Source organism: Dermacentor silvarum, unplaced genomic scaffold (assembly GCF_013339745.2).
Source record: "Dermacentor silvarum isolate Dsil-2018 unplaced genomic scaffold, BIME_Dsil_1.4 Seq105, whole genome shotgun sequence".
Taxonomy (NCBI): Eukaryota; Metazoa; Arthropoda; class Arachnida; order Ixodida; family Ixodidae; genus Dermacentor; species Dermacentor silvarum.
In genome coordinates this window covers 29,745-42,588 of record NW_023605499.1, presented here as the reverse complement: position 1 = coordinate 42,588, position 12,844 = coordinate 29,745, and the positions used below count along the sequence as shown (strand labels likewise).

Sequence of the window (12,844 nt, the reverse complement as noted above, 5' to 3'; positions counted from 1 at the left end):
AAAGAACAAAAGGCAGCTTCACCATAATGGGAGGCAGTGATACTACAGCAGAGGAATATAGTGTATCTGTAGAGAGCGGTGTTACCACCAGCTGCTACGATTTGCTGACACCACGTTTTGCTGACTATCCACAAATGGGGTAATTCAACTCGGACACAGTGAAGAGATGCAGGATACAGGAGGAAAAACAACTTTATCATGCCAAGAATTGGACAGGAAATGAGCAACGAAAAGACAACATAAAATCCATCATCTTGATTGCTTTCTTTGCTTTCTATCAGTTGCATTTTTTTCAAGGAGGAGGGGATGTGATCACAATCAACCCTTGTACAGTTATCTTATCAACAACCCTGTGCCATCGCTCACCTATGTAAATACTCATCACATGTGCAATAAAATGAGTCATTACCGTGTACGCCGTGGCTCTGGTTGTACTCGTTCTATCTCCCGCCTTTCTGGTGTGATGACACAACAGAGGACGTAAGTCCTCTGTTGTATTTACAATGCATTCGCAGAAGGTTTCATTTAACGCAATTTAAAACTTTACATTCTGAGTAATTGGTCAATGCTTTGGATTTCTCTTCAACATCAACAACATTTGCATAAAAATGTTCGGTTAAATTGAGTTGCGGGGGGGTAGTTTAGGTAATTGCTACTACGTTGGGCAGCTTAGAAGATGACCGAGTGAGCAATGTTCTGTTCCCACGTTTTTAGCTTCTGTGTCATGAAGCATTCACCTCCTTGAAAATAAAGCTGTAACTGGTTCATATAAAAGCCAGTTAGTAAATTATTTGGGCACTCTGAGGCTTGCTAGTATGTCTTCTAGAGTTATACTTGGTTCAGGACCTTCATTTAATGCAACATTTTTGAGGGAGGTAGTGCAAAGGTATTTTTGCAATGCAAGGGCAAATTTCTTCCTGTGCTTGATGTAAACCCCTCATTGGATCTGTGGATATGATTTCGTTGTTGCAGTGATAGGAGCATACTCCGATTTTTTCGTGTATTTAGTCATAGTTCTGTGTTCTGAATAAGCTAGTAAGTTACTACCCCTTTCGTCCTTGTGTGCATATTTTCAATAGCAACCTGTCCATGACCGATTCAACACAGCGTACATTATGTTTTTAGGCACTTGTTTCCCGTGATGCTCTCGTTGGTCTGAACCAGCAGGACAGTGTACGTGATCACTGCACCGGCAATCTGTAACAGAAGCAAAGCCTATAAATACGTTAAGGCAAAGCCGGACATATGAATGAATGAATTCTGGGGTTTTGTGTGCCAAAACCATGATTTGATTATGAGGCGCGCCATAGTGTGGGACTCTGGATTAATTTTGACCACCAGGGGATATTTAACGTGCCCCCAATGCACGGGACACAGGCATTTTTGCATTTTGCCCCCATCGAAATATGGCCGCCGCGGCCTGGGTTTGATCCCATTGACCTTGCACTTAGCAGTGCAACACCTTAGCCGTTAAGCCACTGCGGCTGGTGAAAGCCTAACATAGAACAACTTGTTGAAGGGATTCTAAAAAGCAATACTAAATCACTTTTGAGTGGGAAAGTGTTCGTCCAAAACTTTGTTAATAGGAAGATTTAGCTCCTCAAGCTCAACTCCGACTTCCCTTTCAAATTCATGTAAATGAGAGAACTGCTGGACTGATTTGAATGAAATTCATTGCATTTAAAAGAACGAAGTTAAATTCTATAGCAATTTTAGAAAGGTGAACTTTGATTTAAAGTCTCGAATGTTTTATGAAAATTGCTGAGAGTCGCTAAGTTCCACAAAAATGGTCGCACACAGTTTACAAATCCGTAGCTGCACACCAAAAACAGATATTGCGATGATGTATGCTCAATCTGTTAGAGCATCTAAAGCCGACAAATTTGATATATGAAATTATAGCTTACATAAAATTGTGACAATTCTTAAGACCATTTTTCGTAAGACCACTCACAAATTACGGGTATAATTCAGAGTGGTGTGTACTAATACATAAATTTTGACCACTTTCGATCTGTTATTAGGTGCAGTTTTGTAATGTTGTAATAGCGTCTTTCAATGCTTAGTTAGAGTTGAAAACTTGAAAGTTGAGTTTTCTAAAATATTGCAATCTTCAAGAATAAAAAAAAAAGTTCATGGCCTAAATAAGAAATCTGCTTCTTATAGTCACTAGATTTTACCTTTTTCTTTTAAACGCCACAAACTTCGTCAAAATTGGTGGAGTGATTGAGCGGGAAAAACAATATCTCTGTTGCCATGCATTTAGAGTGGAGCTCCTGAGCGAAAGCTTCCTCTTCCGTGTAAGGGTGCTTTGTTACAATTGTAATAGGGCTTCGCAAGGCCACAAAATTCAGTTCAAGCACCAGCAAACATCATTAGGCTGAACAGTTATTGTTGCCCGCTATCACTGCAGTAGTGTCTATCCCGCATGTTTCCTGCTGAGCTTTGAGTCATCACCAAGCAAGTCGACCACATGTTGCAACATGGTGTCATCCAAACATTCTGCATAGGGTGCCTCTATGTCCTCCTCGCCTGCTGCTAGCAGAGAAGGAAGTGTGCATTGAGGCACCCTGATCCTGCATTTCGTCATTCTCACCTGTTTTCTTTGTCAGAAAAGTATGGTTCATTCGATTCTGCATCGGTTATGTTTGCTTAAACAATGCAAGGATGTGCGCCTTCTGCCCCACATTGATAACACTCTAGATTGCTTGCAAGGCACCGAATTTTCTTCATCGCTACAGTTGCCACCTGGCTGTTGGCAACTTCACATGACATCCGATCGACCCCAAAACTTATGTAGCTCCTATTAGTCTGCATGAATTCACTTGTGACTTCGCATGCCACCCAGACTTCCATCGTGGAAAACTTTCCTGTGTCGCAGGTGCTTGGGGGTGCATTTACAAATGCCTATTCATTCCTAGTTATAGTGATAGTCTACAGTACTGTGCGCAGTTTTTAAGGGGGTGAGGGAGAGCACCTTTTGTACCACTGCCCATCCTTCGACCCTTAACGATGTGTTCTGCGAGCCTGTCTCAGCCACTTGGAGGGCAGGCTGCTCTTGAAGGAAAATATCCTGGGACCTTGACCGAAGATCCCAGCTACTTTCCTGTTAAGAACGGTATGACGCGATGTTTCAGCTTTTTGCGGATGTCGTTCGTGATCTGAAATACTAGATGTGAAAGAAGACCAATGGGGGCGATTATCGTTTGGGAGCAAGATAAGACCCAAAGGGTGCAAACGTTTTTCAGATTGTATGCTAAAGAATTGAGCACCAAGAAGAATTCGAAAAGATAAAAATCGATTGAATCTTTGTGACGCGCTATATCGCATGTGCCAGTGGGCTACAAAGTGTCTAGCTGCTTAGCTAATGTATTTTCGAACAGCTCTGGAAGCATTTGCGCAACGATATTTCCTTTTGATGTGTGGAATGCTCCTAATTGTTGCGACTTAAAGCCCACGGCATGGTGTAAATACGTTTAGATTAGAGTACTAGACAATGGTCGAGTGGGCCGAACGGCGCTCTCGCACTGAGGTGCAGCGTGTGGAAAAATCGTGCGAGGACGCTGCGAGCGAACTAGATTGGGACGGAGATGCGCTCCGCGGCATATTCAACATACTTTCGCTGCGGTTGCCGAGGTCGATTGTGTATAGTACACTCTTAATATAGATATAGTGTTTTATTTCAACTGCAAACTTATGTTTACACCATTTTGCCAAACATATATATTTGAGGCATGGATTATACAACGCGACGTCTTTAATTTTGCAGTCGTTGTCAAGCGCGGCATCTGCTAGCGAGCGCGCATACGCTGGCGGACACCCAGTTTTTCTCGCAGAATGTCTGTGCAGCACATTTTTTTAAATATTTTAGTTGCTTTGGTGCGCCCATGACTCTTGATGGCCGGTACCAAATGTAGTTTTAGCCAGGTGAACTGCTGTTTTTACCACCGTCTTCTAAAAGTAAACTGGTATCTCTGCAACATGAAGCTACATAAGAAAATTTTATTATTGATATCGTGTCATTTTACGCACGCTTCTTGGTGGATATTGATCAGGGACAATGATCGAAGAAAACAATATTAGAGTGAATTAAATCAGGTTTAATAACTATGTGGCGTGAAGAATGACCAATGTATTTCTAGGTAATTAAATCAAAGGGTACATAGACATGACATATATATTCACGATATATATGTAAGGGAAAAAATAACAAATATTCTAAATGCACTAATTGAAAAAGGAAGAACTCCCGACTGGGAATAAGCGCACATGTTTGCTGTAACAAACACACTTATTAGTGAATACTGCACATAAAACTCTCATTTGCAGAAATAATATCTTATATATATATATATATATATATATAACCAGAGGTAACGTTGATGATCTCTGAGGCATGATGATTTTTATATATATATATGACGAGATGAAAGGGAACCGAGAGGCCCGATTTTTATTAATCATATCATAAAAAGCCAACAAACCAAGGACAACATAGAGGAAATTACTTGTACTTACTAATTTAATTAAAGAAATCATGAATTAATGGAAAATGAAAAGGGATGAAAAAAGTTGTCGCAGTTTCACCTGAAAGGCGAAGCATCAATTGCGATAGCAAACTTGTAGAGAGCTATACGGAGTAATGATATTAGCTTTATCAGCTGTATAAACTTGGACATGCAGCAGCATCGGCAACACGCAGAACTGTTGTCGACGCCATCGGCGTTTTGCCCGCGTTCGCTCAAAATGCGTGCGGCGTTGGTGACTGTTGCCGGAGCCTCTGATATAAATAGGCACTGCGTGCCGCAGCTAAACGTCGCCTCCCTTCCCTCCCCCTCCCCCACGGCCTCTCGCGCGTCGGAAGAAGGCGCGTTTGCTCTACATATATGGTGATTGTAAAGGAGAACAGAGACGCCTACTTCTGCGGCCCTTAAGCAAGCACGGTGCAGAACGCGCGTTTGTTCTCCGCCGTGCGTTCACTCCCCGTGAAAGACACGCCCCTCGCGCCCTTTCACTCGCACATACAGCGTTCGGCGCGCGGCGACGATTTCTTCTCCAAATGACGTCATACGGAACCTCACGGCGACGGCGACGCCGACGGCAGAAATCTGCTTTTGAGTGTCCATATAATTGCTATCGCAATAAAAACAACTGGCCACAGGTGGGGAATGATCACACGTCTTCGCATTACGTGTGCGATGCTCTTACTATTGAGCTACCGCGGTGCCGTTTTCCTATCCACTTTCTGGGGCATGTGTGGGTTTATTGACCTGTTTCCTTTACCCAAAAAAGATCACGTACTCGTGATGCCTGTGGCAGAAAGAATGTTCCTCATCTGCCACCTAGCCTTCTGAGTGGTGGCGCTGGCTAACACTCCCAGGGTTAGTTTTAGTTGTGAAACATAAATACCTCTGTGTGCATGATTTGGAATCTACAGGAGCTAGGCGCAACTTGCATTCATGAATGCCCAAAGCACTCGCTTTTGATTTCTAGTGGCATACTCAAGCTGTTAAGTCCCAGTCACACTGGAGGAAAAACGCACGTGGCACGCCGCCGGCAGTAAAACGCTGCTGTGGCAGTCACGTGATGGCATGAAAATCTCACCTTCTCTCTTTTTACTCTGCATGTAGGTGTGAAATGTCTAACTTGGATTACATTTCTAGCACCAGCAGACGAGGACAGAAGGGAGACGTTGACAACACATAGCGCATTGTGTTGTCAAGGTCTCCCTTTTGTGTTGTCAACGTCTTCCTTCTGTCCTTGTCTGCTGGCGCTAAAAATGTTATCCAAGTTAGAGTACCAACATGCCCAACATACAGCAGTGCGAGATGTCGCGCACTTTTCTTTAGTCTGCTTACAGATCGTTGCTGTGTTTGCGTTCGGCTTTCGTTCTTAACGCGAGCCATGCCAAATGATGTTAACGATGTTGTTGCCACTATGATCATAATCATGTTGGTTTGCTTCCTTCTGTTGTGGTGTCGCCTGTTTCAAAAGACCAGGAGAATGCGGTACTGGGCGTCGCCTCTGCATCTTTGTATTCAGGGTACGTCTCGTACAAAATTGGACAAGGTGCTCTGTCTCCAAAAACTTTTCTATTGGGACATCTCGGTTTAGACTCATCGTCGTAAAAACAATCGCGAATCATGACAACTAAAACAAGCTCAAACTAGACCAAACGAAAGCCAGCCAAAACAAGCTCAAATGAGAGCTGATGCCAGCAGACAATAGTGCGAAACGAATCGTCCGGCTGACACTAGACGCGAGTGCAGCAAGTTAGGCGGGTCCGAATGACAGCAGTTTCCCGCGCACACCTCGCTGAAGGGGTCGTTCTCATTGGTCTTCTCTGTCTGCGGCACGCTGAAATATCGGTCCAGGACCGATGCCTCCTGCGGCACGAAAAAGCTGCCACGAGCGTTTTTCCTCTAGTGTGGTTGGATCTGTAATCTAAAAGGTTTTCACGAGTTCCACCCCCCCCCCCCCCTCACGGAATAAGGTCATCATGTTTGACAAAATTATTTGCGAGCGCATGCAACATTTCTCCATCACTTACGGCGACAATCAGCGGGAGGTTGATGACGAACATTCCACAGCCGGTCAGGCAACCTCGCAGCTCTTCCACTGCTAATAGCAATATGTGCAGCTGAAAAACAGGAGGTAACATTGATGATCACTGAGGCATGATGATTTTTTTTTCTTTTGAGAGAAGCTTTTACCTGTCAAACTCGAATTGTATGCATCTGCCAGTGACAAGCATAAACAGTGGTTAACAGTAGCGAATGCACTAAAATAAAATTTTCTGCAGTATGTGTTAAAGGAGAAAAATTCGGGCAGAACTCATCTACGATGACTATCCAAGTATGCGAATAGCCGAGGCGTGTCATCTATGAGGCGTGCGTAGCAGCTGGGCTGCTCTCGCACTTCACTCTGGGCACGTTGCGCCATCTAGCAGTGCCCCCGCGAAGTCCTGGCGTGGCCTCTGAGATGCGTGGTACGCCATTGTGTGCGAGCAGTGAGAATTGATCCCTCTCTACCCATGGGGACTCGTGGTGCAGTGTGCTTAAGCGTCGGGCTACTGTATTGATGAACCCATTTGAAGCGGGTTCGAATCTGCCAAGCACAGGAGAAATCTTAAAGGGACAGGCAACCACTCGGAACATGAATCGAGAGAACCCTGCTGATGGAAAGTATTATTAAAATGAGCCATGTTTATCTCATTAAACATCAATTTATATTTTTGATTCTTCACTATAAGTCGCGAAAAATAACTTTTGGCATCCCATGCAGCAAGAACATAAAGATGCATAAGAGGTCTACCATGCGACCTTTCATTAGTGTACGCAGTTCCTGGTCTTTCTATTAGTATTGAAATTCAGTACACTTCTTTTTTCCGTTATAAGTTTTTTCTAACTTACAATGTGCAGATAGGCCTTCGTTTGTACAGTGGTGTACAAACGTAGAAAAGTGGCGCTGCCTTTGCCTTTGTTTTCGATTTGTTGGCTTGGCTCGTCTATCGGCAGAATAGTGACGACGGGGGCCAGCGAGCCATGGCCTAGGTGTGTACTTGGAGAAAAACGGCGGTACAAATAAAACAAATGTCAGTACGACAAGACAAACTTATTGTGCCAGCTTATTTTCAAAAGTGCTTGAAAAGGACAAAATGCAGGTGGTTAACCACATGTTGTACTCACTCCTGTGAAAGCATAACGATGGGTGGCTTTCACAATTTGCGAGGTGGCCTATCGGCATCGCTCTAATTTCTCAGCATTGCTGGTGGAGGGACCTACTTTTTTAGAGGCTGCTGAGATAAAAAATTCTGCTTACAAAATATCCACGCACTCTTTGAAGTAAACGCTGCAGGTGTAAACTCTAGCGAGGGTGCGCTTTTCATTGTGTCACGAAAAACAAGGTCCTTAAAAATGGATTGTTAGACCCTTTAAAGAATTATTTTTTTCGTTGAACAGCGCTGTGAATGAGGTAAGGCCCAGATTTTTAGACTGCACTACCTGTAAGATCGGCCCACATTTCTCCTGGGATTGTTAGTTGTCCGGGAAGAAAACTGGTCTAACAGTGCCAAGAATGCTATTCACATTAAAACAAATAATAAATAAATAAATATCCTAAGCTTTTATGAACTTCTGAGCACGCGAATTGAATATACAGTGCCAATACCTTACGGGTAAATCAAATACTCCAGAAAAAAAAAATAAACAAATTCTGTAGTCGAGTGTACGACAGAATACAGTCTTGTCAGGTAAAATCAGAAACAGGTCATTGACCATAGGGGCTGTTGAATGTGTCAGTAAACTGCTTCTTTCCTAACAAAACGAACATTAAAACACGATATTTGATGCGTGTCTGTGTATTGACGGTTGTTATGTGGATTGACAGATGTTAACAGGAAGGTTTTACGCCATTTGTGTGCACAGCCATCAATATTAAGCTACTGCACACCACCATTTCCTTTGAAAATGCTACAATCAATTAATAAAACACTCACCCTTTATTTGCACTCATTTACAAGAATGAATGCTGGGGCAAGAACTAAAAGTCGCTTGTTTGCAGCTTGACGAGGTTCTTGCCCCATCCTTGACATTGAGGACAAATACAAGGCATAACATGGAACAGTGTGTACATTGAGGCTGTGAGAAGATCCAACAAATCTATACAAAATGCATGTATGAATGGGTAGGTAAACACTCGTCATTCGTAGTGATTTTCATATGGCAAACTTTCAGACTTTACAAAATAACATTCTGTGAGTGCACATCAAAACACAGACATTTAATAAGAATAACATTCTGAAGATCACATATCAAGACACAGACAACAATAAAGCATCTAGAAACGTCAGTAAAGTTACAACGTAGATGAAAAAATTATACATGCATACAAACTACGGGGTATCATATCTAAGTTTTTCGATATTTTTGAAAATCGCCTGTTGCAGAATTAGAGAGGCGGACATTGCTTGCACAAGAAATCGAAAAACATATTCAACTAATTTAAACAGTTCACTAATTCTTAATTATTTACCTTAGGGCACATATTGCAATTTACAAATTGTAGCTGGTGAGCTTGCAAGGCATATCCACTTGGAATAAATTTTCAGAATGACACCAGTTTGGAGGTATGCATCATCAAACTCGCCGTAAAAATGCACTGTTGTTCCACTTACTTTTTAATGAAATGCTCTTTTATGCATTGAGGCATGAAAGTAAATGGAATGCTCATGTATTTCGTCCCACACTTGGGAAAATAATATCTCGAAACTGGTGTCATCATGGAGATTCATTTTAAGTGGATACATCTTTAAGCTCACTGGCTACAATTCGTAAATTGCAATATGTGCCATAAAGTAATTAATTGCTGCGGTATGTGTGGTGCGTATGATTTCCTAGAATATAAATATATCAGGAATATTGTCTGTGCTTGTAATGAACATGCCTTTATGTTTGATTCCTATCTTTCTGTGCATCGAAGTTGGTAGTCACCCCTGTCTCTTTTTTTCTCCACGTCAAATTTGTTTCTCTTTTCTTCACATCAAAACACACGCCAGCAATTTGTAAAATTATCCAATAGACCTACCCTGTGTGTGGCTGCATCTGAAAGTTTCTGAAACTTGGAAGCTTGAACAATACTCTGAATTCTTGACACCTATAAAATGCAATAATAAGCATGTGATTTCAGACTTGGCAGAGCTTTGTCTCGCCACGAAACTTGCGCAATGAAGCGTATTTTTTATAGATGGCGCAGTTATATAGGTTGAGTTATGAATTGATTGATTAGATTTATGTCCTTAGGCAATATTTCAAGTTCAAGTTCAAACTTTGTATTTCCAGAAAAAACTAGATTGTATTTAGGGCTAAAAACTGGTCGAGGTACCTTGACTTGTTTTCATAAAAACCCTCACATTGGCTACATACATATGGCTTAAGTGACTGTCAGATGCTGCCAATGTGAGAAAACAAACATTACAGGCCATGCTTACAATAAACACTCTACCTACAAATTTACTTTATAAAATTCAATAAATATTTACCATCCCTTTTGAAAAAACCCATATACCCCATAATTCCCATATCCAATAATCAGATATGAAACGTACAGGTCCTCATATAAAAAATCGGGTAGCTTGCACTAGTGGTCCAAGGCTAAAGACACAGCGGAGCTGATCGGTTCCTAGCTGGTCCTTGCTATACGAAGTGTTGCTAAGTTATACGAAGTAATGCCAAGTGATGCTAAGTTATACGAAGTGTATAAGCATTTCCTCGTGGTCTATGGCATCGGGGAACGCCTCGCGAAGCACTTGCAGTCCGAGCACACGTAGGGGAAGTGGGGCGAAAGCTATGCACAGTGTACGGGCGGCGCGCGGCAGACGAAACACCGGGATGATGTCGCGGCGCATGCGCAGTAGCGCGCAGCTGATGGGAGCTCGGCCGAGCCGCCGCCAGAGGCGCCTGCTGCAGTCACGGAAACCGTGAGCGTTTAGTGCTAATGCGGGGAAACGGAGAAGCGCTGTTGGCATCGGCAGCACCTCTGCGTGTTGCCTCGTTGGTGCTGCTACAATTTGTTTCTCTCTCGCTCTCATTTTCTCTTTCTCTCTCCCGAGCATAGCGCGCGACGCTCCACGAGATGGTTGCTAGGCAACGCAGTGGCTGGCGGCACACATTACGGCTTGCTTGATCTGTTAATCTGGAACACTGTTAATCCTTGATATATCCTCCACAACTTCTCCATTGATGCATCGTAAATTAAGTAAGTTGATTATACATTTTTTAATTAAACTTAAACGATTATTTGTGCAGCATAAAAAAAAAAGATACGACTAGCGCGAACGGCGAGTATGAAGAAACAGTGAGCCGTGTGCTAATGCCCTCTGTTATTTTTAAACTCACTTTGGGATAGCTGGTATATGCATAGCGAATGCAACTTTAATATACCTCCTTAATTGCATTGGATGCACGTCGCAAAGAATGCCAGGCGGTCGAAATTAATCCGCAGTACCCCACGGCGGTGGGCATCGCAAAACCGCCCAAACATTTAAAAAAAAATATCCCTGGATGACTTGACAGTCGCCTTATTTATGATGAACCAGTGCCGAAACACCTAGGAACAATCGCCTCGTTTGGACCTCTTTCGATGTTATCAATCTCTGTGTCTTATTTTGTTTTCTTTTGTTTGTTATTTTTTTTCTTGTGGTTTTCGTGGTTTTGTCTGAAATGAAATGAGTTAATGTAATTATTAGAAGAGTTGCATGGCACTTGGAGAAAGTCAGTTGTAAGTTGAGCGCTTGGTCTCTTGGTGTTTCTGTGCTGGTTGATCATTAGATAATGAAGTACGAACAGCCAAATCACCACCTTATTGACAGTCACGACCCAGTACGCCTGGGAATGAAAAGAAGGTGCTTCCCTCACCTGGCTGCTCATGCTGCCAACCGCAGCAGTGGAGAGAACGATGCCGGCCACCATGGCTGCCGCGTAGCCCCAGCGTGTCGCCTTCTGGGTCAGCGTATTACTCGAGACGGCGATCCTGTACAGCATCCCGCAGAGGAAGAAGACGCTGCCGGCGTAGTAGCACAGCGCCTGTGGCCCGACGAAAGCGTCGACCTTGCGCAGGAGTCTCTGCAGCTCGACCAGGTTGACGCGCGCGTTCTCGGCGGCCAGGCACCGTCGGTCGTCGACGTGCGCGGAGTCAGCACGCTTCAAGCTGCCTTCTAGCCGACGTGCCAGCGCGGCAAAGTACTCGCGAAACAGGCTGGAGAAGCACACGATCTGCCAGAAGACCATGTTGTACCAGACGGAGAGGAGAAAGCAGCTCGCGATGTAGGCGACCATGAACAACTGCTCGCTCTGGCCTTCTAACAGGAGCGACGCTACCGCAATGTGATCGCTGTGACCCGCGAAATACTTGACTGCGTCCGCCAGCGTGAAAAGGAGACAGAGGAGCGAGACCTTCCAAAGACGGCGGCGAGCCATTCTCGTGTCCAAGAAGAGGTTTGGTTCGAGCTTTGCTGCCGAGAGAACGATGTCTGCCAGCAGATCTCGCCTGAGGACCAGGTTGAGGAAGCTGATGACGGCCTGACCGTAGACGACCAGGTAGTTGCCCGCTTGAGTTACTATGGTGATCTGGTCCGTCGGCCTGCTGAACCAGAGCCGGATGATGACGTAAGTCGACAGAAGGCAGGAGAAAAGACTTGCACAGATGAGGAAGTAAAGAAGGCGAAGCAATCCTCGGATTGGCGACGGCATGGAGAACCTCTGGCGAGCTTTCGTTTTGCACACGCCGTCTACGAAAGCGCAGCCGGCGATTTTGCTGGTGAACATCATGGCCTGGATGCCGCGGAAAACTGCGGAACCGCTGATGTCCATTGTTCTTTCCTGACTTTGCCCACTCCTCGAAGACACTGTGAGAAAGGAGAATGCAAGGTGGACAAATTGTATTGCAGTGATGGAAGTGATGCTCCAAACTGCTCCAAAAGAGAAATGCTGCTACATGTTGCTCCAAACTGTCATTTTTGTTAGTAGCTGCTCCGAACCTGATCCGAAACGGCACTGGGAAAATGAAGACAGGGAACTTTATGTGACCAACCGGTGAGCTCTAAAGAAACCGAAAACAAGCTGTATACTATCATCATTTTCAAAAACGCAGTGAAGCCAATTGTGGCATCGGCTGCAAGCCGAGCCCACCGAGGCAGTTTTCACGGCGCACGTTGACCCACGGTCTCCACGGTGCCTATTTCTGCCACAAGTACTGGTATTTTAAATATATAGCTCATTTTACTGCGTGTTCGATAACCATCCATCTTCTTAATTGTTTTTTTCTTACAATTTGCATTGATTATTGC

General features: G+C 43.9%; 1 protein-coding gene across 1 annotated transcript; it reads right to left on the bottom strand.

Moving 5' to 3' along the window:
- Positions 1 to 954: 954 nt before the first annotated feature.
- Positions 955 to 12,388, bottom strand: LOC119434410 (uncharacterized). Its single transcript, XM_037701567.2, has 4 exons — positions 11,415 to 12,388; positions 9,586 to 9,654; positions 6,551 to 6,640; positions 955 to 1,197 (listed from the first exon to the last, which is right to left on the bottom strand). The coding sequence occupies exons 1-4, from the start codon at positions 12,366 to 12,368 to the stop codon at positions 1,114 to 1,116; spliced, it is 1,197 nt and encodes a 398-aa protein (XP_037557495.2). The 5' UTR covers positions 12,369 to 12,388; the 3' UTR covers positions 955 to 1,113.
- Between the last annotated feature and the right edge of the window lie 456 nt (positions 12,389 to 12,844).

Coding starts and splice junctions, on each gene's coding strand:
- LOC119434410 (XM_037701567.2), bottom strand. CDS start 12,368: ATGGACATCAGCGGTTCCGCAGTTTTCCGCGGCATCCAGGCCATGATG. Junction 9,655..11,414: donor TTGGCAGCATGAGCAGCCAG/GTGAGGGAAGCA, acceptor TGCATTTTATAG/GTGTCAAGAATTCAGAGTAT. Junction 6,641..9,585: donor CAGATGCAGCCACACACAGG/GTAGGTCTATTG, acceptor CCTGTTTTTCAG/CTGCACATATTGCTATTAGC.